The following is a 21,093-nucleotide window of genomic DNA, read 5'->3' as shown; positions in this document are numbered from 1 at the left end:
AGGGGGAGATTTTGTAAAAAAAAAAAAAAAAAAAAAAAAAAAAGCCAGTTGCTGTACAAAGTATATAGCATGCTCCCATTTTCATGAACAAAGCTGTGCATATGTATATTTATAAAGATCCACATTTGTTTGTATAAATAAGTCTGGAAAGAGATACATCAACTGTTGACAGAGGTCACCTCTTGAAGGTAGTAGGGCTTTCACTTTTTACTTTCTATGTTGTTTTTATTTTGCTTGGTGCTTTTCTATATTTTCCACTTCTTAAAATGATGAATATGGTTCATTTCTCTTATTAGAACACAAATTTTTAATTTAAAAAGTTTCATATCTACTTGGAAAACCATATAAAAATTATTTATATTGTATTTCCAGAGAAGAAATAACAAAAAGCTCCTAGAATAGTTGGGAAGACTGTCAGCGGCTGGGTCAAGGTAAACAGAAATTAGAGATGAGCTGGAATAGAACCGAACACAGGGTGGTGAAGATAGAAGCTCCAGAAGAAGCCAAGAGTGCTATCTTGAGTAGTGGGTAGGTGACCCACAGAAGGGCAGTGGGTGGGAAGTAGGAGTGAGAGGGGTCTATGCTGAATGTGCCAGCCTTCAGGAGGCTCAGGCCAGGACAGGGTGTATAAACAGGAGGTGACGCTGGCTCCTGCTTTAGAACTCAGGAGAGTATTTAGGCCTAAACACTCATGACCTACAAAAGATTAAAAACTTACTAACAGTACTCACCAATGGACTAAAATGCTAATGGTAAACAGTGAAGTCATTGAAAAACCAGAAAAATATTGGTGAATACTTATCTAAGGGGAGAAGAATTTTGGATAAAAGAGCAAACAGCATTTTAAAGGACTAGAAATTTTAGCTATATTAAAAACAAACACTAAGACTTTAAAAACAGAACTCATAAACAAAATCAAAAGGCAAGCAAAAACAAGGGATTATATTTACAGCAACAGTGACAGAAAGGACATGTCCTTCATATATAAAAAACATATGGCTGGGTGTGGCTCACGCCTGTAATCCCAGCACTTTGACAGGCCGAGATGGGCGGATCACTTGAGGTCAGGAGTTTGAGACCAGCCTGGGCAACATGGTGAAACCCTGTCTCTACTAAAATACAAAAATTTAGCTGGGCATGGAGGCTTGCACCTGTAAGGCCAGCTACTCAAGAGGCTGAGGAAGGAGAATCGCTGGAACCAAGGAGGCAGAGATTGCAATGAGCTGAGATTGCACCACTGCACTCCAACCCAGGAGACAGAGTGAGACTTCATATAAAAAAAAAAAAAGTGAAAAACAAAACAACAACAACAACAAAACCCAAAAAACACAGATGAATTTTTAATCAGTAATAAAAATACATGCTCCAAAGAAAAACAGCACTGGAGCTGGGCATGGTGGTATGTGCCTGTAATCCCAGCTACTCAGGGGGCCCAGGTGGGAGGATTGCTTGAGCCCAGGAGTTCAAGACCAGCTTGGGCAACATAGCAAGATCCCATCTCTATAACAAACAAGTTAGGCAGGTATGGTGGTGCACAGCTATAGTTCCAGCTACTCTGGAGGCTGAGGTAAAAGGACTGCTTGAGCCCAGGAGTTTGAGGCTACAGTGAGCTATGATTGTGTCACTGCACTCCAGTCTGGTTGACAAAGCAAGGCCCTGTCTCTTAAAAAAAGAAAGAAAAAGAAAAACAGCATTGATTATGGTATTTTGTATTGTAAACATTATTTTGTATTGGTTAAAATTTTGTTCAGTTACATAAAACAGAAAACAACAGCGGCTTAAACAAGATGGGAGTTTATTTCTTTCTCGCATTGAAAAAAAAAGTCCAGAAATGGTCAGTTCAGGGCTGGTTTGGTGGCTCCAGGTGTCACCAGGGACCTACGCTTCTTCTGGCTCATCCTGCCCCTATTCCTAAAGTGCAGCTGTCATCCTCATGTCTCGTGGTGGTTGCTAGAGTGATAGTCACTGCATCCTCATTTAAGAAAGTAAGATGGAGAAAAGAGGGTGAATAGAGGGCACACCCCCTCCTGTTAAGGAGCTGGCTTCGAAGTCCCATATGACACTCCCTTGCATCCATTGTTCAGAACTCAGCCACATGATCATACTTAGCTGCAAAGTTGCCAGGGGAATATAGTTTTTAGCTAGGTGGAAAAGGGATCAGCAAAAAATTGGTTTTGTTACTAAGAGAGGGAATGGATACTGTAGAGCAATGAGCAGTTTCTAACATACATGTGAACAAAATTATCAAACGAAATACATATGTAAAAGATTTCAGGATCAACCTTACCAACAGTCAAATATAAGTGAAGCAGGCCTTTTATGGTCTTGTCTGGCTAAGGTATTGAAGAGCTTGCCAGACAAATCGTGAAGACAGTCAAGAGCTGACTGTCTTCATAAGAACCTTGGGACAGTGCACATGAACAGAACAGAGTTTCAGGGTAAAAATGGCCCTTTCTCCCCAACTGGGTGGCTCAGGGACCCAAAGGCAACTTCCTGGCTGTTCCCCCAAAGTCTCCCTCCAACTCCCAAGTGACATCAGATTCTGTAAATGCTGGGAAGTAGAGAAAATTCTGTACCCAGGGATTCTCTAACTAAACTACGGCTAAAATTAAATTTTAGGTGTTTTTGAAAGTTCCTTAAAAAAAGTAATATCCTCATGCAAACTGACTCAGCAGTTTCAGAACTTAAAAAAAAAAAAAAAGAACCTCTGTCATGTTCTTGGGGTATCACAAATTAAACAAGAAAACCAGCCACTAAAATAAGGACCAGTGTTTGGATACTACATGGTGGTGATGTTAGGCAACCTCAAATTATGTCTTCTGGCAAATTCAGGACTTTACGTGAGCTCCCACAGATGGTGATGTCAATGCCACCACCCTTCAGAAGGCACAGAGAAGGAAGGTGCAGAGCACACAGCAAGTGTGGACTCCACAGGCTTCTGAAGTTCACAGGCCTATTTTGAATAGTTAGTGTGCCTTTCTCCATCCAGACCACCACCAGTTACCTCTCACGATTTATTTGAAAGCACTTACTTCTAGTGTTTGCTCTTTTTAAATGGTTATTGATTGGGAAAAATACCAGAGTAAACTGATGTTTCATGGCACATACCACCACATCTCTGGGGGAGACGATCTTTAGGGCGTGGGAAGCTATGTGATATAATGACGAAACGCGCCCATGCTTTGGAATCAGAAACACCTGGATTTGAGACCTAGCTCTGTGGTTTACCAGCTGTGTGTTCTGGAACAAGTTATTACGCTTCTCTGGGGCTCAGGTTCCTTGTCTTAAGATGGGCTAATACAGTGCTTACCTCATCGTATCATCAAGTTGGGTAGGAAACAGATGGTGAACTTGAACTGGGACTGTTTACAAAGATGTGGGGAGGGCTTAGGGAAATGAAGATGAGACAGTGAAGCATTTGGGGCTAGCAACAATGGTGAGCTGTTACCACTCCTAACCTGAAGTTATGAAAGAAGGGAATAAATAGGTAAGGGGACCCAAAGGAGGCAGCTAATTGGAAGGGTGTCAAAAACACCTAAAATTTAATTTTAGCCGTAGTTTAGTTAGAGAATCCCTGGGTACAGAATTTTCTCTACTTCCCAGCATTTACAGAATCTGATGTCACTTGGGAGTTGGAGGGAGACTTTGGGGGAACAGCCAGGAAGTTGCCTTTGGGTCCCTGAGCCACCTAGTTGGGGAGAAAGGGCCATGGACCAAATCTAACCAGAAGCCAGAGGCAAGATAGATGAGCGATGTGGCCCATTCAGGTCAGCCTCCCAGCCCAGAGCAGGCAGAGGATGGCGAGTGGATCTGCAGGAGCAAATAGAAGATTAAACAAAATAGAGACCGTGATGAGGTTAGCATAATGCCTGGAACATAGTAAGTCCACAAATCCTCAACAAATGTTCATTTATGTTGGACTTTGGACTCTCTGTCTGCCTGTTTTGCTTATTGCTTATTTCCTGGTTTTCATCAGCTCACGTATAGTTGAGATAACTTCCAAATAATCAAGTATTGTTATCTATATTGGAGTGTTATGAAGTAGTAATGAGTGTATAAAAAAGATAACCAGGGGCTCTGGGGATAAGAGATGACAGAGGGAAACAGAAGAAGGAGAGTAAGTAAGAGAAAAGGATGGAGAAAACTGTATGTTCCCTATGAGGCTGGAATGAATGCAAGATTATCTTACTTTAAAATCAAATCATGCACTTACTGGGATGTGATAACAGTGCATTTGCAATTTTACAGCCCAGTGAGACTTGCCAAAAAGGGATTTTGCAAGGAAGGTCTTCCTGCCCTAAAAACCAAACCTAGTGTTTACTTCTAGATTAATAGGTCTTAACCCATCATGCCTGCTCCCCCAAAACCAAGTAGTCAAATGTGTTAACCTGGATGTTTAAATACCTGCATGTTCCTGCCTAGGTGCCTGGGTCAGGTGAAAGTTCTATTCTGATTTGGGAAATGGCTACACTGTGTTGGTCCTCACATGGGATAGCTCCCAGGTAGGAAGGGAGCCCCAGAGAATGGTCTGAACAGTGGCTCATAAACTCAGTGTCCTTTCTTCCAGCCTTTACCAGCTGCTGACTTGGCCCCTTAGGAATCTGTCTTCGTTCTACAAGCTATTCTCCAGTGTCTGGTTCAGGCGCCAGAGCAGAGCATTCCAGGCTTTCTGTGATTGGTCCTGGCCACCTGTTCCATCTCCAAGACCCTCCAGCATCCTTCTCTCATTTGCTTAGCCTATCCTCCAGGCCTTTGCACAGGCCACTCTCTGTGCCTGGGACATACACTCTCTTCCTGGCTAACCTTCCTCAGCCTCCAGGACCTCTCAAGTGTCCTCTCCTCTGGGAGCCTTGCTAGACTGCCCATGGGGAGTTGGGAAGCCCTTCCACATGCTCCTGTTAGCCCTCTTTGATTCTCTCACTCACAGTACTTCCACAGTGTCTTGGTTTCCTGGCTCATCTCTCCCAACACACTGGACACCCCTTGAGAAGAGACTTGACATAGTCATCTTGATTTTAATGTCATCCAGCAAAATTCCTGGCACTCAGAGGGCATGCAATAAAGCTTTAGTGAATGAATGTTTAGAGCGTAATTCAGAAAATAAGCAAAAAAGTGTCACAAACACCGAAGCACCAAGTTAACCAAGCTATATGTTCTAGAACATTCTTCCCCTCCTCCTGTCACTCTAGCTCTCCTGTACCTACAGCAGACAGGACAGAGTCTGCTCTTTCACCTGCTCTTTTCTAGTCTTTTCTTTCAGGTATCCCCTGAAATGCCACTTCCTCAGAGGCTATCCTTGACTACCCAATCCAAAGCAGTCAGTCACTTGATTACACTTCAGTCTATTTTAATTTGTTAGAGAGCACTTACTGCTAGCACCAATGTTTTATTTCTGTGTTTTCTTTCTATCTCCACCATTATGCTGTGGCTCCATTTGAGCAGGGACCTTGTCTGTTCACTATTGTATGCCCAGCACCTAGCACAGTGTGTGGCAGAGAGTGAAGTGTTCATTAAATACTTGTTAAATGAATGCATGCCACTGTTACTGCATGCTGAGTTAATTTGATGTATGGCTTCTATCACTGCTGTCAGATTAGGTGCTCTAGAGAAACTCAGAAAGGGCTGAGTCTCCTCATGACATTGCAGGTTGGGAGGGGGACCTCAGTTCCCTTCCCAGGCCAAAGTGGGATATGCTGCCTGCTTGCAGCTTCCTTGTGGCCTGGACTTCCCCATGAAGGCCAGATGCTGAGCAATCCCAGCCCATGTGTCTGCAGGCTCCTAATACTGAAATGTTCCTCTAGCTTTCTGTGAGAGCAGCTGGAGCCGCCCATTGCCTACACTGATAGAGGAATGTGCCCAGGGCTACTGGCTGCCTGACACCCAGCAGGAGGCAGGCACAATGGCCAGCACAGTGAGGACACATCACACTTCTTCCTTTTCCCATATCCCTACGCTGAGAGTGCATGCAGCTGCCTGGTTGGGAGCAGAAACTGGCCTCACTTCCTGGGCCCTGCTGAGCAGACAATGTGGCTCTCTAGCTGTGGCACAGAAGAGGGCAAATCTCTACTAGCTGTGGCCTCACTCCCTGCCCCTCCCATTCCTGCAGAAATTGCTCTACCAGCTCAGCAGAGGGCCAGGTCTGGAATCTCTCACCTGTCCCTGGCCTTTCCTTTAAGCCCTCTGGTTTACTGGAAATCATAAACTGTGAGACACAGCTTTTATCACACCCTGAACAGTTCACTCTTAATATTTAATGCTGGAGGCTAAAACAACCAGAGACACTGGAGGCCTCCTGCTTACTCTCAGTGACTGATGTTTGCACCTGGTAATTGAGGTCAGGTTGCTCCTCTTAAGTCACATGATTTGCGTCAAGGCAGGAAGGTGTCGGGGCCACTTGTTGCAAAGAGACCAGGAGGCAATCACAGAAACGCTGCAAACCAGCCTTGGCAGCAAAGGCTGTGCTTTCATGGGAGCCAGCCCTAGGAGTGTGGAGCTGGGCTGGCAGCTGGTAAATGACCCTCGCGGGGCCTAAATAAACCCCAGCTTTTCACTCAGAGCAAGCTCAGGATGCCTTCCTCCCTCTAAAACACCTGCTGAATTGAATCACTTTCAATCCTTTCTGGAGTAGGATGAGGGATTAGTTAATTAACAAATTATTTAAGTGTACTGAATAGTCATCCAGAAGATACTGGTCACTTAAGGGTCTCCAAATCACAGTATAGGTCCCATCCTACCCAGATACCTAATCTTGTTCCAGGGGTTGCTTGACCTCAGGCATTTATCTCCTGGTTGTCATGGAATCTGCTCAGATAAACAGTAGCACACCAACCTGGCCCCTCTGCCAGCCTCAGATCCTTCTAAGAGCAGTGGAGCTCCCTGGTGGCCACCAGTCACCTGGGCTCCAGGCAGCCCAACACACATTCCCATGCTGAGGGCTCTCGCATGGCCTCTTTAGGCACAAAGTAGGTGCTCAGTAAATGCTTGTGGCATGAAGAAACCTCCTGGTGTGTGTGAGTTCTCAGGCTTCAAGGCCCCTAGACAAGCAGATTTCTCTCCCCTATCACCATAGTCACCCCAGGGACTGCAGGGCAGGCCGAAATCAGCCAGTGACTCAGCTCCCTGGGCAATTCAGCTGGCCCACAGACCACTTCCTCTGCTCCCCAGCGCCGAAGGGATGCAGATCTGTGAGGAAGGAGCCAGCTGCAGGCACACAGCTCGAGGGCAGGTGGGCATGATGTCTGGCTACCACTCGCACCGGATGCCACACACAGCCAGGGTGGCAGAAAGCCCCACCCACCGTGTGCCAGTGGGACACCACCCTCATGATCTGCGTTTCCAGGTTTCCAACTGAGGACTGAGCACACTCTCAACATGGCTCTCCTAACTGCTCTCAAGGATGGACAGCTGGCCTCAAGGGGACACTGCAAAGGGGCTCTAGGAAGAAGCCACTGTCCCTCCAGACCATAAAAATGGCTATCAGGGGCAGAGCCAACAGTTTTTGCTATAAAGTTTTCTCAAGAAAATCACAGATTTTCCCCCTCTGTGATGCTCAGCTCACCCTGGAAAGGAGGTAAGAAAGACTAGACTACCTGATCTCTCAAGGTCACCAAATTCAACCACTGTCCTGTTTAAAGGCAGGCAGTACAGAGGCCAGTGTTGGCTCTGGAATGGGACATGTGAAGCCTGGGTCTGCTGCAGGGTAGCAGCGTAGTCTTAGGCATTATTGAAACTGTTTCTAAATTTGGTTACATGAATGAAAGGGGCTAATTTACGTAACACTTTTAGCATACTAAGCCCTCAATATAGCTTAGCTACTTAACTGTTGTCTTCTTTGAAGGACGCTGAACTAAACAGAAGAGAAACAGGGAAATAAACAGCATGGCAACCTACATCAACAGAAACTTAATTATTCACCCTGGATAACTGAGTGTGTGAGTGTGACTGCAAATAACAATATAGCAAAGAGAAGTTTGAGATCTTTGACTCAGTCATTCTAGAATCCTGAGTCACAGCAAATGCACAGCCTCCATGAGGCTGAGCCACGTTTGAAAGCTGCTTCCACCCACAGACTGGTAGAGGCCACTGACATGCCTAACAATGATGATGATGATGATGATGATGATGATAAAAATAGCTACCACGGGCTACCATGTGCACACATATGTTAAGCAGTTCAAACAGGGTATTTTGTTTAATTCATACCACAAATCTTTGAAGTAAGTATTCTTTTTTTTTGTTTGTTTGTTTTTTTTTTTTTGAGACGGAGTCTCGCTCTGTCAGCCCAGGTTGGAGTGCAGTGGCTCTGATCTCAGCTCACTGCAAGCTCCGCCTCCCGGGTTCACACGCTTATTCTCTTCCGGGCCTCAGCCTCCTGAGTAGCTGGGACTGGTGGCGCCCGCCACCTCAGCCTCGCTAGTTTTGTATTTCTTAATAGAGACGGGTTTCCACCGCAGTTAGCCAGGGATGGTCTCGACCCTGACCTCGCGGATCCTTCCATCTCGCCTCCCAAAGTGCTGGGATTACAGGCTTGAGCCACCGCGCCCGGCCCGAAGTAAGTATTTTGTTCCCATTTTATAGAGGTAGAAACTAAGAGTTGAAGAGGCTGAATAATTTTTCAAGCACACTCCCAACTCACCCACCCACAGGCAAAAAGGCAAAGCCGGGATTCAAACACAGGTGTGACTGTGTGTGGACATCTCCCCTGTGCTATGCTGCCTGAAGGAAAATTCTGAGTGGTATTGTTTCTGGGAAAAATCCACCTGTGTAGTCTTTAAACCTACTCTGACAGGAGCAAGGGTCACCACTCTGTATCTTAGACCAGTGGGAACAGGAAACTGTGGAGCAGGCTGGTTAGGGGACAAGCCCAAAGTGACAAAGTTAGCAAAGGTGGACCTGGCACTCAGCACCACATCTGTTTTTCCATGCTCTTAACCACTATAACATACAGAGACCTTTTACAGAGATCAAGGACATAGGTAAAAGTGTTTTGAAAGCAAAAAAAAAAAGAGGGGAGGGTGCATAAAATAAACATAAATCACCCCCCTCCCCTGCCCGGACATAACTCAGGGAACAGTACCAACCCCCAGGAACCTTCTGTGGAAATTATTCGCAGCATCAGAGACCTCCAACATAGAAATAACCCTCAATAAATCATTTCTTTCATCCTCTTTCCCTTCAGGCAGGAATAATATTGCTAACTGAATTGCACAGGTGAGACCAGGAAGGTCAAGCAAGGGGTGACCAGCTTAGGCCCTTGGCTGGCAGGTGAGGAGGAGACCGACCCAGCCTCCTAGCTCCTAGGGGAGGAAACAGTGATGACAAAGGCCCTTTCCACGGCCAAGGTGGAGCCCTTTCTACCAAAGTTGAAATGTTTTAATATAATATCCAAGTGCATCTTTTCCAACCTTAAAAACATATTTAATTTCCCTATAAAGTTGGTTGGCACGCTCCTCCTCCTCCAAAGCTCTGTATTAGGCAGGGTTCATAGCTGTACGAACAGTGGTTAGTTCAGCCATAAAAGGGATGATATAGGAAGATATTGGGTCGATCAAAGGCTCTCTGGGAGGGCTGCAGATTTAGAGCCAGTCAGCCAGGAACGATGCCTGAAACATACCTTAGAGCTGGAGAAAGAAAGAAAGAAACCCTACCTTTCTTCAATAGCTGGCAAGGTGGCAAGGTCTGGCCCCATGCAGCCTCGGCTCTTCCCACTCTCCTCTTTCCCTAATGCATCACCCTACTCACTGCTTCCCTATGTTCCCTAAGTTCTATGAACTTGCCATTCCCTCTGCCTGCAACCTAGACATTCACACTGCTAGCTCCCTGGCTAGCTCAAATGCCAAGTTTCTGCACAAATGTTCCTCCTTAGAGAGGCCTTCCTGGACCTCTAGGTCTCTGGCCCTAGTACTCTATCCCCTCTCCCTACTTTCCTCTTCTACTTCACTTCTCCTTAACATTGTGTTACCCACTGGAATGTAAGCGGCATGAGGGCAGGGACTTGGGTTGTTTTGTTCCTTGCTGTAAGCCCAGGGCCCAGGGCCAGACCTGGAACAATTAGGTGCTTAGTTATTTGCTGAATACTCTATGAAGGAACGACAAAGGAATGCATGGAGAACTTCAAAGTTCAACTCCTCCAACTTCAAACTTCAAACCCCCAACTCCTCCTGCCTGTGCTGGAGGATTAGGGCAGTAACAGGAATCGACTTGTGCTGTGACTGCAGCTGTGCTGTCACCTTGCCTGGATCCGCATCAGCCCTGCAGCTCCCACTTTGGAGGAGACTTGCCCAGGGACCTGCTCTGAAGCTTCTCTGACAGCCTCTGCAGCTCTTGGAACTTATCTGGGTTGTTGCTGTGCAGACCATGGAGGCCTAGCTCAGTTCCTGCCCCTGCTTTCCTAGAGCCTCATGAAGACAGGGAAGTGACTTACCCAAAGTCCCCTTTCACCCTATAAACAATTCAGCCCAGGGAGCAAGGCTGACACGCAAATGCAGCTATGTATAGACTCAGAGTCATCCAAGGTCAGGGCTGGGTGGAGCCTTGGTCACATGCAGGCCAACCTGTGTCTGGAGATAATGCAAGCCAGTGCAGAGGTGAGCGTGTACATGGACTCTGCAGTCTGGCAGATCCAACCCCCGCCCACCAACTGTGTGACCTTGGAGAATTATTTGAAAAGATAGTATTTGAAAAGCAGATGTAAAATGGAAATAAAAGTTCCTATTTCAAACAGTCAGTTGTCCCCCATTCAGAAGCCTATTACAGTTATCCCTCAGCATCTTTAAGGGATTGGTTCCAGAACAGCCCCTCAGATACCAAAAGCTATGATGCTCAAATTCTTTATAAAAAATGGTGTAGGTCTGGGTACAATGGCTCGTGCCAGTAATCCCAGCACTTTGGGAGACCGAGGTGGGTGGATCACATGACATCAGGAGTTCGAGACCAGCCTCGCCAACATGGTAAAATCCCGTCTCCTCTAAAAATACAAAAAATAGCCAGGCTTGCTGGCACCCAAGTAGCTTGTAGTCCCAGCTACTCGGGAGGCTGAGGCATGAGAATTGCATGAACCTGGGAGGCGGAAGTTGCAATGAGCCAAGATCACATCACTGCACTCCAGCCTGGGTGACAGAGTGAGACTTCATCTCAAAAACAAAAAACAAACAAACAAAAAATGGTGTAGCATAGTCAGCCCTCCGTATCCACAGGTCCACACACAGAACCTGCTGGTATGGAGGGCCAACTGTGTTTCCTATTCTTTTTTTTTTTTTTTTTTTTTTTTGACGGAGTCTCCTCTGTCACCCAGGCTGGAGTACAGTCTTGTGATCTCGGCTCACTGCAAGCTCCACCTCCCGGGTTCATGCCATTCTCCTGCCTCAGCCTCCCGAGTAGCTGGGACTACAGGCACGCGCCACCACGCCCAGCTAAGTTTTTGTATTTTTTGTAGAGAAGAGGGTTCACCATGTTAGCCAGGATGGTCTCGATCTCCTGACCTCGTGATCCGCCCACCTTGGCCTCCCAAGATGCTGGGATTACAGGCGTGAGCCACTGGGCCCGGACGCTTCCTATTCTTTATGGTATCAAATTCAAACTCCTTGGCTTGATAGTCAAACTCCCACCACCACTGAAATCTGATTAACCAACCTGTCCAATACAATCTCTCTGCACTCCTCCAAATGATGTTCAAGTTGGACCTAGGTACTCCCTGGTCCTTCTTACACCTGTGTGCCTGGAAATACCACCCACCTTCTTTTCTCTCATCTGAATTTACTAGAGCCCCAGGGGCAGGTCTCATAGTCTTCCCGGACTTAGGTTTTTCTGGGCACTGACTACTGGGCATTCATGATGAGACCTGCCCCTGGGGCTCTAGTATTTGGTGTTACTAAAGGGAGGAACAAAGTTGTGACTCCCCAGCCAGAACAAAGGATCCTTGAGGGCAACTGTCTGTTGTCTTTTCATGTCTCCCCCAACCAGGCATTAAAACATGCACAGAAATTCCTGCTGACAGGCTCATGTGAAGTTACAAGTTATAATTTGGTGAAAATGCCCCCAAATATTTCCTCTATTTCCCAAAGAAAGGAAAATAAATATATAGAAATTAAATTAAAGACAAACTGAAATCATTCCCATTTCTGCATGCTTGGTCTGTGTGGGGGAAAAAAAAACCCATTTTATCTCTGTCTCCAACCCAGACTTGACAAGTGGAGAAACTCCCTAAAAACAATGCATACCAAAAAAAAAAAAAAAAAAAAAAATCATACCAATTAGTCTCACTTAAAGGTTTCAGGAAGGAAAACACAGTTAAACTGAAAACGGTTAACTGGTGTTTAAAAAAAAGAAACCAGCCCGGAAATGTTTTTAGGACTGCGTCTATCGAAGTCCCTTAGGGACTGATTTGTCCTTCAATACATTCTTCATAGCACCTGCTTTCACCAAAACCCAACAGCCCAACACTAGAGCTTTGTGAGTGAGATGCGGAGTGGAACTGGACATGGAGCTACACAGTTCTGAATCATGTCACCCAACAGCAAGCAACAGCCACATGAAGGATTCCTAGCAGTGCCCTGTGGCCACTACGGTGGGCCATGGGAAGCTGTACAAACAGCAGATGGCATCCTGCAGCCCCAGCTTCTCCTTCTTCCTTGTTCCTCTCTCTGGTCCATGCCTTTGCTTCCCCACTGGCCCACTGGCCAAATACACTCAGAAGAAAAGTCCTTGCACAAGCCTCCACCCAAATTAATTCCACATTCTTTCAAGAGAGGCCTTGAAAGGTACTGAAATTCAGGGAAGCTCTTCACTAGACCCCTCACTGGAATGCCAAGAAGTGATGTAGTGGTCCTTGACATAAGGGCTTATTCTCATTTATGAAACTGAAATTATTTTCTTCTAAGCACAAAGCTAACAAATGTGATCAAAATAGAAAATAAACAATCCTCATTCAAGTGCTCAGAATGCAGCACAAATAGGATCTTGGGATAAATAAGATAGAGCTGTGAAATTAATAGGGGTAAGAAGAGGGGAGGGTCAGCAGGAGAAGTACACCAAGGGGCTGCAAGGCCTGGGCAGGCAGATGGAAACCATGGGTTCTGAGGGGCCAGGCATGGCAGTGCAGAATAGTCCACCCTGGGAGTGACTGGAAGAAGGACTGCAGGGTCCCCGCAAAGAACACCTCACCCTCCCAGCTTGTCACATACTTGTTGAACTATTCTGGGTGGATACTTCCTCCTTGGATGGCAAAGGGGACAGGCCTAAGATGCAGAGGGGAAGGGAAGTCACACTTACAATGCAGAGGATGCGCCCTTGTCCCTCATACTCTCTGATACATTCCAAGAATAATTCTGGTTTCACTGCTATTGTTTGTTGTTTTTGTAAATAAACCGCAAAAATCAACAAATGGCCTCAAAATCGAACACATGTGACTTACTGCAATTCATATACCAAAACACAAATAATGCAGAACAAATAAGAGAAAAATTCCGGTCAGGCTCTCCACTCACCCATGGCTGGCGGCTGGCATTCAACTCTCCAGCAGCCAGGGAGTCCATTTTCTTGTTTCTCTGCTGGCCATCCTCAGGACTGCCTGGGGGGCCAGGGTGTGCTGCCACCTGCAGGCCAAACAAGGGAAAAACATAAGCAACGGCCCCAATCATGCGCCTGAAGCCCCTCCTATATCCTCAGGCAGCTGGAAGACCTGGGTCCCCACGGTGGCACAAGAGCCAGGAGCACTCACCCAGTGCCAACACCTGCTGGGCCACAAACAGTTTCTGCTTGGGATCCCAACACAGGCAACAGAGTCAGCAAAAACTCTAAGATATAAGAAGTCAAGCATTTCTTAACAACAGCAGCAAACTCTTACACAGGGCTGTGGTTACCAGACACTGCTCTAAATAACTCACACTTGTTTACTTATTTCATCCTCACAACGATGGGTAAATATTTTAGGTCTCTGCCTATTTGCCTGATTACTGAATTAGGTTGAATCATTAAAATGAATAACTTGGTAATACTCAATTTCAAAGAGGGGTCACATATGAAAACTCTGTGAGAGATTCTCAGCATCTTGCAGACATTCATTCCCAAAATATCCATTGAGTGTTATGGACCAGACACTGCTCTAGGACCTGGGAAGAGAGGAGCGAACACACAAGACAAAGTCCCTGCTCTCACGAAGCTTCTGTTGTAGTGGAGGGAGGCAACAATAGAAAAGGAGACAAATGCCAAGCAGAAGAAAAAGCAAGGAAAAAGAGATACAGCACGATGACAATGCTGTTAATATCCATTCATTTATTCATTTATTTCCAAGGACTTACTAACCATGTCATTTATTGCCCACAGCTGCATGTCAGGCACTGTGCCAAGGATGCAATTATGGGTAAGAAATAGACATAGTCTCTGCCTGTATGGAGTACTTACATAAGAGGAACATTTATTATTAGTCAAATAATCACCTAAATAAATGCACAGATGTTAATCTGTGATAGGTGTGGTAGCAGAATTGCATGTAGTCCTTGTGAGAGCACCTCCAGGAGGCCTGACCTCGTCTAGGGGGAGGCCTGAGATGGAGTGTGGGGAGGAGCAATGTGTTAGTCCATTTTGCATTGCTATAAAGGAATATCTGAGGCTGGATGATTTATAAAAAAAAGAGGTTTAAGGCTGGGTGCAGTGGCTCACACTTGTAATCCCAGCACTTTGGGAGGCTGAGACGGGTGGATCATCTGAGGTCAGGAGTTCGGGACCAACCTGGCCAACATGGTGAAACCCTGTCTCTACTAAAAACACAAACATTAGCTGGGTGTGGTGGTGCATGCCTGTAATCCCAGCTAGTTGGGAGGCTGAGGCAGGAGAATTGCTTGAACTGGGGAGGCAGAGGTTGCAGTGAGCCAAGATCATGCCACTGCACTCCAGCCTAGGTGTCAGAGCAAGACTCCGTCTCAAAAAAAAAAAAAAAAAAGAAGAAAAGAGGTTTGGCTCACAGTTCTGTAGACTGTACAAGCATGGCACCAGCATCTGCTTGGCTTCTGGTCAGGCCTCAGGATGCTTACAATCATGGTGAAAGGTAAAGGGGGAGCTGGCTTGTCACATGGCATAAGAAAGAGCAAGAAAGGGGAGGAGATGCCAAGGCTCCTTTAAACAACCAGCTCTCACCTGAACAGAGTAAGAACTCACTCATTACTTCCGGGATGGTACCAAACCATTCATGAGGGATCCAGCCCCATGACCCAAACACCTCCCACCAGGTCCCACCTCCAATGCTGGCGATCACATTTCAACAAGAGATTGGGAGGAGACATGCATCTAAACCATATCAAGCAGTGTCCCTGTCAAAAGCACACCCTGTGCACAGGCTGGATCGTGGGCAGTCAGCAGGGGCAGGAGGCAGGGTAAGGCTGGAGAAGCAGTGTAGGCAACCCTTGCATGACACTCCAAGCCACAAGAGGAGTTTGAGCCTTAACCCTGGAGAACTGGAGCACCACACAAGGGTCTTAGGCAGAGGAGTAATGCATTTAGATGTGTACTTTTAAAAGATTATCTATGTAGGCTGAGTAATGGCCCTGCCAAACATGTCTATGTGTGAATCCCTGGAGGCTGTGCGTATGCTCCCCTACATGGCAAAAGGGACATTGCAGATGTGATTCAGGATCCTGAGAATTGGAGAGTATCCAGGTGGGCCCAATGTAATCACCAGTGTCCTTATAAGAGGGAGGCAGGGGGAGATCTGAGGAGCCTCAGAGTGATGTGGCACGAGAAAGACTTGGCTTCGAAGAGGAGGAAGGGGCCCTGGGCCAGGGAATGCAGTGGCCTCTAGAAGCTGGAAAAAGTAACAAAACGATTCTCCTTTAGAGCCTCCAGAAGGAATGCAGCCCTGCCAAAGCCTTAATTTCAGGACTTCTAAAATAGTAAATTTTTGTTGTTTTAAGGCACTGACTTTGTGGTAATTTGTTACAGCAACAGTAGGAGAATAGGACATACTAGCTCCTGTGAAAAACCAGATTGGACGTAAGGGCAAGGGGAGGCAGGGACTAGCTAGAGGTCACTGCTGTGGTTCAGTCAAGAGGTGTGAGAGCTTGCACCACAGTGGTGGCCGTGGGGATGGAGAGGAGTGGAGTTGAAGGACCCAAGCAGGGGAAGAGCCGGCCAGTCAAAGGTCTCACTGCAATCTGGCAGATGGTACTGGAATGCTACAGCAGGTCTCTTTCAGGCTCAGGCCCTGGCTGGCTCACCCTGGCTAGAGCCCAGCACTTTTACAGAAGGAGGAAGCTCACACCAGGGCTGTAGAGCCCTCCCAGACACCATTAACTTGCTTAACCTGCCAACCCCATTCCAACAAAAAAGTTCATGAGTCTCCAGGAACAAGCCCTAAGAAAGAATACTTGGGGAATTTTTGCTAGGCAAAAGGTAGCAATTATTTCTGCTAAGCATTAAGTCTTGCAGCAATTTTTTTTTTTTTTTTCCATGAACAGAGATTTTGTAATTCTGGAAGAGAGGGGTCCAGATTTAAATATACACATCTCTAACCTAGGTGATGCAGAACCATGATTAAATCCAACATCTAAAAACTTCATGGTCAGTAGAAAATGTAGAAATTAAAGAAAGACTAAACAAGAAACTAGGAGACTCAGCATCTACTCTATTCTTGCTTAATAATCCAGACCTACTTAAAAAATGGGATCCTAATTTGGTCCTGTTTAATGGAGCTGTCAAGAAGAAAAAGCAATAAAAATTATTTGAGAGAATTTTAGAAACATTCTCCCATTCTACTCCAAAAATATAAATATGCACACTCCAAAACCAAGTACCTTGGATTGTACTGAGAGATGACAATGACGTCTTAACAGTACTATTTCCCCATGATGTTGCAGCAGGCCACAGAGACCTCACTGAATTGTAAGAGCAGGAAAGGACCCAGGAATGCCTGCAGATGACAAAATACCAGGTAGTCCTGTCAGCCTAGGAGCATGTTAATTTAAAAATAGATATATTGTTTTTTCTGGTGACAAAAGTGACATATGTCTATTATAGGAAAACACAAACAACTCCTGTAGTCCAATGATCCATAGATAACACATTTGGAAATATTTTCTTCTAGTCTTTTTTCCCCATTGATTTTGGCACAGGCACACACACACACACACACACACTCACACTCACTTCATTTTTAACAAAATTACAATACTGTATATACTTTTATAACCAGTTTTATGTAACAGTATATAATCCTCCATGTATTAAATATAGTTTTTCATAATGGTAGTATTCCATCATATGAAAGTACGAAAAAATCACTTAACCAATCCCTAATTGCTGAACAACTGAGTAGTTTCTAACTTTATGGTAACATAAGCCATTGGTAGGAACCTCCTCATCTACAGGAATATCCCTAGATATAAATCTGTGTCTATAGCTCTGATTATTTCCTTAAGGTCCTATTTCCTACATCCATGCATTGCCATTACTATTTTGCTATAATTAATTACCATCTGTAATGTACTTAACATTTCTCTTTAAATCAACTCATTTCTGTCCTTAAACAAATGTATTTTAAAAGCAAACCTGACTGGGTATGGTGGCTCACACCTGTAATTCTAGTACTTTGGGAGACCAAGGCAGGCGGATTGCCTGAGCTCAGGAGTTCGAGACCAGCCTGGGCAACATGGTGAAACCCCATCTCTACTAAAAATACAAAAAATCAGCCAGGCGTGGTGGTGCGTGCCTGTAGTCCCAGCTACTCAGGAGGCTGAGGCATGAGAATCGCTTGAACCTATGAAGCAGAAGTTGCAGTGAGCCAAGATTGTGCCACTGCACTGTAGCCTGGACAACAGGGCAAGACTCAGTATCAAAAAAAAAAAAAAAAAAAAGCAAACCTATTTAAGTGGAAAACCAACATCATATGCCATAAATGAAGGCAATCATAATATGTTTTATTGGAATAAAAAAATACTGTGGTTAAAATAGAGTCAAAATACTGCTCTCCCTTTGCTCATTCTTTTATATAAAATGGGAGATTAGAGAGGCTTAGTGAGAGAGGTGTTGAAGGCATGCTAGCACCAAGCTAAAGTTTTTCTCCTTCCCTTGATCAGAAGACTGAAAAGGAATTGAGCATGGGAATAACTTTCTCACTGTGAGTCAGTGTTAGACAATGTGGCAAATGTGTCCCAACTAGAATTACCCTGCGCCACCTGAAATAACCTCTTACGAAAATATGCCTTAGGACATATTCTTGGAAGTAGAACTGGGATAAAAGGTATGGACACTTTAAGGAGCTTCTGATAACCAGAGTCCAAACACCATCCAAGTTAGTTTAACCACGGTTTTACTATAAGAGTGCCCATTTTCCTTCATGTTCACAAATATTAAGTACTATAAACAAAATATTGAAATAGTTAAAACGTTTCAGCTTTTTGGTGTAAAATATCCAGCAGCTGAATCTTCAAAGACTATTTTCATGCTCCTCTAGCTAGTCCCTGACCCTAGGGCAGGGCTATTTTATGAATCTTTAGTTAGTGGTAAGCTTACAACAAACTGATATTGCACTTGGTTTCACCAAGCTAAAGTAAACTCTGTAAAACATGAGGAAGTGACTTTAGCATTTGCAAATATTTCAGAATGCCTTTGTGCCAGCAAAGGTCAAACAAGGATCAGAATTGCATGGATTCCAAAGTGTACTTTTGGGAAATAAGAGACCCAGAGAAGCATTACTCAAGATACAATTCACTACAAATTTTCAGCAAGTCAATGAAAGGTCTAAAAGAAATACATGTTTAAACTTTCCTATCCTGGTATAATATGCAATTGCACAAATAGGTTAGATTGTAGACTAATGCAATTGTTAATATTTCTAACATAGAAAAAGGAAAGTGTATTTTGAAGCAAGCAGAATTAATAACAATTGGAATTGTTCAGGTTATTCCTGGGCAGATACCTACATGTATATGTGCCTGTGGGGAAAAGGTGAGGAAAAAGAGACATGAAAACATCCTTATGTAATCTCAGCACTTTGGGAGGCCGAGGCAGGCAGATCACGAGGTCAAGAGATCGAGACCATCCTGGCCAACATGGTGAAACCTCGTTTCTACTAAAAATACAAAAATTTTCTGGGCATGGTGGCACACACCTGTAGTCCCAGCTACTCAAGAGGCTGAGACAGGTGAAGTGCTTGAACCTAGGAGGTGGAGGTTGCAGTGAGCCGAGATTGCACCACTGCACTCGAGCCTGGGTGACAGAGCGAGATTCTGTCTCCAAAAAAAAAAAAAAAAAAAAAAATTATATTTGGAAGGAGGTTATTGGTTCTGATTTTTGCGAGAGACAAAAATACAAGTTTATCTAAGCTTAAGAACTAAATGATGGCCTATTGTAAGATATAGAACTTCCAACTCACTGAATAAAAAGAAGGAAAGAAGACACAGAGGACAAATACACTTTGATGAATCCATCGAGTCACAAGGAAAAAAAACGCATGATAAATACATGGCAAAACAAGATGGCAAAAATAAGACCATATTTATCAGTGATCAAAATAAGTAAGAATGAATTAAATTCCATTATTAAAAGATCAAGACTTTCACCCTAAATGCCCATGAATGGAAAATGGATAAATTATGTTACATATTCCACTTTAATGGATGTGTGTGTGTGTATGTATGCATATGTGTGTGTATACACCATAGAAAGAGGCCCATGAGTTTCAGTTTAGAAAGTTGTAGGAAAATATTTGTATAAGCATAGGAAAGGGTCCAGAAAAACACACCCCAATATGATATCTGTGGTTGCCTATAGAGGCTGAAATGGACCTTCCTGTCTCACTTTACAAATGTCTACACTGTTTGAATCTATTACAAAAGCACATGACCAAAGGAACATGAAAAAATAAATGTAATAATAAACGTAATAAAACGGAATACTAAACGTAAGGGCAGGATCAGTGAAATAGAGGACATAGAGGACCAAAAAAAAGGTGGTTAACAAAACTCGAAGTATTTACTTGAAAGTAGACAAACCTCTAGTGAGACTGATCAAGAATAACTGACACAAGATTTTCAAATAATGAGATTACAGAAAAAGGAAGAAATGACAAATAAAACAGACGTTTTAAAATGTATAAAGAATAATATAAATACATGATAACACATTTGAAAATACAGATGAAATGAATACATTCCTAGAAAATAAAAATTACCAAATTTGGCACAAAAAATGTGTATAACTACTTAAGAGACTCAAATAATTTTGAAACCTCTTCCCCATAGAGTTTCAGACCCAGAACATTTTACAAGTGCCTTCTACTAACTTCCAAGGAGCAGAAAATCTCTATCTTAATGGAGTTGCTTTAGAAGATAGAAAAAAAGAGAAAACATTGCCCAACTTAAGGTTACTTAATTTTGAAATGTTAAATATGGACTGTACAAATAAAAATACAGGATAGTTTCACTTAAAAACATGGATGTTAAACTCCTAAATATTACCTAATCAAATGCAAAAGTATATTACAAATACATCATGATAAAGTAATTCACTACATTAGTCGATTGTGGAAGAGGTTACGAGTACTCACCAGTCTCTCTGTTCTCTTCCTCCTGGGAACACCACCAGACTACATTTCCCAGCCACCTTACAATTAGGTGAGAGCCATGACACTAGTTCTTGCCAATGGAATGTGAACAGAAGTGCATCTAATTTTCTGGCTCACGAAAACAGCAGCATTTTCTTTATTTGATTTTTTTTTAGATGGAGTTTAGCTCTTGTTGCCCAGGCTGGAGTGCAGTGACGCGATCTTGGCTCACTGCAACCTCCACCTCCCAGGTTCAAGCGATTCTCCTGCCTCAGCCTCCCGGTAGCTGGGATTACAGGCATGTGCCATGACGCCCGGCTAATTTTGTATTTTTAGTAAAGATGGGGTTTCTCCGTGTTGATCAGGCTGGTCTCAAACTCCCAATCTCAAGTAATCTGCCGCCTCGGCCTCCTGAAGTGCTAGGATTACAGGCGTGAGCCACCGTGCCCAGCAACAGCAACATTTTCTAAAAGCAATCAGTACTCAACACTGTCCTGGGGTAGAGCAGCGGGGGACCCCATGTTTTAAAACTTAGGACCTTAGACCATCTTTGTCAAATT

General features: G+C 44.3%; 1 protein-coding gene across 12 annotated transcripts in view; it reads right to left on the bottom strand.

Moving 5' to 3' along the window:
• The window catches only part of LOC101014638, a 141,697-nt gene that overhangs the window by 115,469 nt on the left and 5,135 nt on the right, over window positions 1–21,093 (bottom strand). For all 12 annotated transcript variants that reach the window (XR_002522732.2, XM_009209052.4, XM_031666784.1 and 9 more), the window contains one exon: window positions 13,485–13,592. Coding sequence is in view for 11 of the 12 variants with exons in the window: in XM_009209052.4 (XP_009207316.1) it covers window positions 13,485–13,592 (108 nt within the window). In the remaining variant the exon portion in view is untranslated. The remainder of the gene's footprint in view (window positions 1–13,484; window positions 13,593–21,093) is intronic.

The sequence above is a fragment of the Papio anubis genome, chromosome 5, assembly GCF_008728515.1.
Source record: "Papio anubis isolate 15944 chromosome 5, Panubis1.0, whole genome shotgun sequence".
Lineage (NCBI taxonomy): Eukaryota > Metazoa > Chordata > Mammalia > Primates > Cercopithecidae > Papio > Papio anubis.
Note: the sequence above shows the minus strand (reverse complement) of the source record. Positions and strands in the feature narration are given on the sequence as shown.